At 35.5% G+C, this 2555-nt stretch overlaps 1 protein-coding gene across 1 annotated transcript; it reads right to left on the reverse strand.

Moving 5' to 3' along the window:
• Positions 1–1540: 1540 nt before the first annotated feature.
• Positions 1541–2555, reverse strand: LOC9298789 (NDR1/HIN1-like protein 2). The gene has a single exon (XM_002862664.2). The coding sequence runs from the start codon at positions 2424–2426 to the stop codon at positions 1698–1700; it is 729 nt and encodes a 242-aa protein (XP_002862710.1). The 5' UTR covers positions 2427–2555; the 3' UTR covers positions 1541–1697.

The raw sequence follows: 2555 nt of genomic DNA on the forward strand, positions 1-2555 counted from the left end.
CCAATCCGTTTTGGACCCCGTGCGAATGCGACTCACCTCCGTAATTCACTCCTTCGCCATCTCCGGTTCGGGATATGGATGACGTCATTGATGTTTAGGACGTCAACAGCTAGAAACAGAAACTGTTGTTTCAAATTTCCAAGGCTCTTAGATGTGTTAACATTTTTTGCTTTATTCCAGTGGTTTTACAGATTAGGTGGAACAGTTTCGTAATTATCTATGGGTTTTGTCGGAATTATTTTTTCTTGTTTTTAACTTTGTCGTCATTTTTTTTCCGGCAATTTTGATATTCACCAAGACCTCATATATTCTAATTCTACGTATATAAGTTAGGTTCTGTCGTGGAGATGACGACGCTAAGAAGATGATGATGATGATGTAAAAGAGGGAGGGATGGTTACGTTTTGGTTTCTTGGATTTTGAATGTACGTAGAAACAAACTTATTTTTATTTGGTTTGGTTCATTGAAATTATAAGTTGCGTTGTTGTTACCTAAATGAACCAAACTGACAAACTGTTATGGGAACTCGATTTTCCTTGTGTTTGATTTCCGTCCGTTTAATTTTAAGTTGATTGTTTTTGTGTTTTGTATTTGTATGATTACATAGTTGATCTTAACCATGCAACAGAAAGAACACAATGCAAAATGGTGCGATGGCTTTCAATAAAATTGAAAAAGAAGATACCATACTACAATAATTACTGCACATATAAAAATGACTAGACAGAGAATTACAGGACATGAGTCCTGACTCATGACAAATGAAAAAACAATAGACCTACTAGAAAAAAAATTGAGAGAAAGAGACCTTTACCAAAAGTGATAAACAAAGATAATAAATTTGGCTAGATTTTGAACTTTTAGTAATATCTCTGAATGATCAACCAAATTTAAACTACAAGAACCGAACAAAAAACATATTATCTATACTTTTACATTATTTAGATTGGTGGTGTCTTTTGCTCAAAAAAAGAAAAGAAAAAAGATTGGTGGTGACTACAAATGCCTTCATTTAAACTCAGATATATAAAGTACATTGGAAAAAATCTTTTTTTTTTGACAATTCAACTTTTATTTTCTGAACTTTGGCTTTTCTTTTTCGAAAACGTTTATAAAAAGCCAAAGAAAAAAAGGATACAAGAAAAAGTAAAGGTGTTAAATGCCGTTTGGATTGGCTTTAGTGCGATACACACAAAAAGCAATTTGTTATCCGTTTGAAATCCAAAATTCTATCCTGCGTTTTAAGTGTACGTTTACTATATTGTTCTACCTTCTAATTGACTATAGAGTTAGTGCATTTAGATTGGCTTTTCATATGAAAAGAAAAGTGAGTAAGAACCAATGAAACTTTCACCCAAAAAAAAATGATATGATAGAGATCATACAAAAAATAAGTAAATCGAACCTAAACTAAAATTCACAGCACTACTTTATATTACTACCTGGTCAATCCTTGAACAACGTACAATATTAAAGGCTGATTTTGATTTTGCAATTCTCTAAAGTATGGCTGGATAATAATGTGATTTAGAAGAAATATTCATGTCTAAAAATGTTTATCTATTCATATATCTTCCAACTCCAACAACACTACATAATCCATATGGACTAATCAAAGCGAAGAAACAAAATATAATGCCGAAAAATAGAAGAAACGAAAGAAAATAAAAAAAAAATTCATAAAACTTGGAGTTGACTAAGATAAGTCAAAATCACACTTGACTGGTTGAAACTTAAACCCTCCGGTTGAATTAGAGGAACCAAGAGGAATCTTAAGATCATCACACTTAATCTTTGGTTTAAGCTTCCACGACTTAATCACCCAAAACTTAAACCTAACACTTAGCCGCAATTTCGCATCAATCCGATAAACCCCAGATTTCTCATCTTCCTTCAGATCTGTTCTCGCTCCGTCGCCGAGCACCACCAGATTCTGTCCTTCAATTTTTCTTAAAACCACCGTCGTATTCTTATGCCCTTGATAAAACGACGATACGTTCACAGATCCGAATCTCTGATCACCGTAATAGCCACTCACCGAGATCTCATCGTAGTAGACTCCGACTCGTTGATTAGGGTTACGGATTGTGAAATTGAGATCGAGACTGTAATGGAGATTGCTGTTGTTGTTTGAATCGAAGCTGAATCGGTTCAGATTAGCGTCGGCGACGTAGAATTTGACGGCGTTTGGACGGAATATGAGCCAGAGGATAAAACCGGTGATTGCGAGGATTACGGCTATGGCTATGAGGATGTTGCAGATCAGGCTTAAGATGCAGCAACCGCAGCAGCGTAGACAGCTTCCGAGGCAGCTGAAGCAACAGCATCCGAATCCAGGTGAGTCATAGCTGCGGTGAGCTTTAGCCGGCGGAGGAATTGATGGTCCGTAGTATGCGCCGTTTAGGTATGGTTGTTTGGTCCCCATGTGTTCGACGATTTGCCTCAGAGAGAAATTAGAACAGAGATTTCAGAATACGAAATGTTTTTTTTTATTTGTTTAACCTAAGAATAATAATGGTTTAGTGAAGAAGAATACGGATATATATATAGAGAG

This window comes from Arabidopsis lyrata (assembly GCF_000004255.2).
Source record: "Arabidopsis lyrata subsp. lyrata unplaced genomic scaffold ARALYscaffold_222, whole genome shotgun sequence".
Lineage (NCBI taxonomy): Eukaryota > Viridiplantae > Streptophyta > Magnoliopsida > Brassicales > Brassicaceae > Arabidopsis > Arabidopsis lyrata.

Bases quoted from the DNA above. Each gene is read 5' to 3' on its own strand.
- LOC9298789 (XM_002862664.2), bottom strand. From the start codon at position 2,426: ATGGGGACCAAACAACCATACCTAAACGGCGCATACTACGGACCATCA.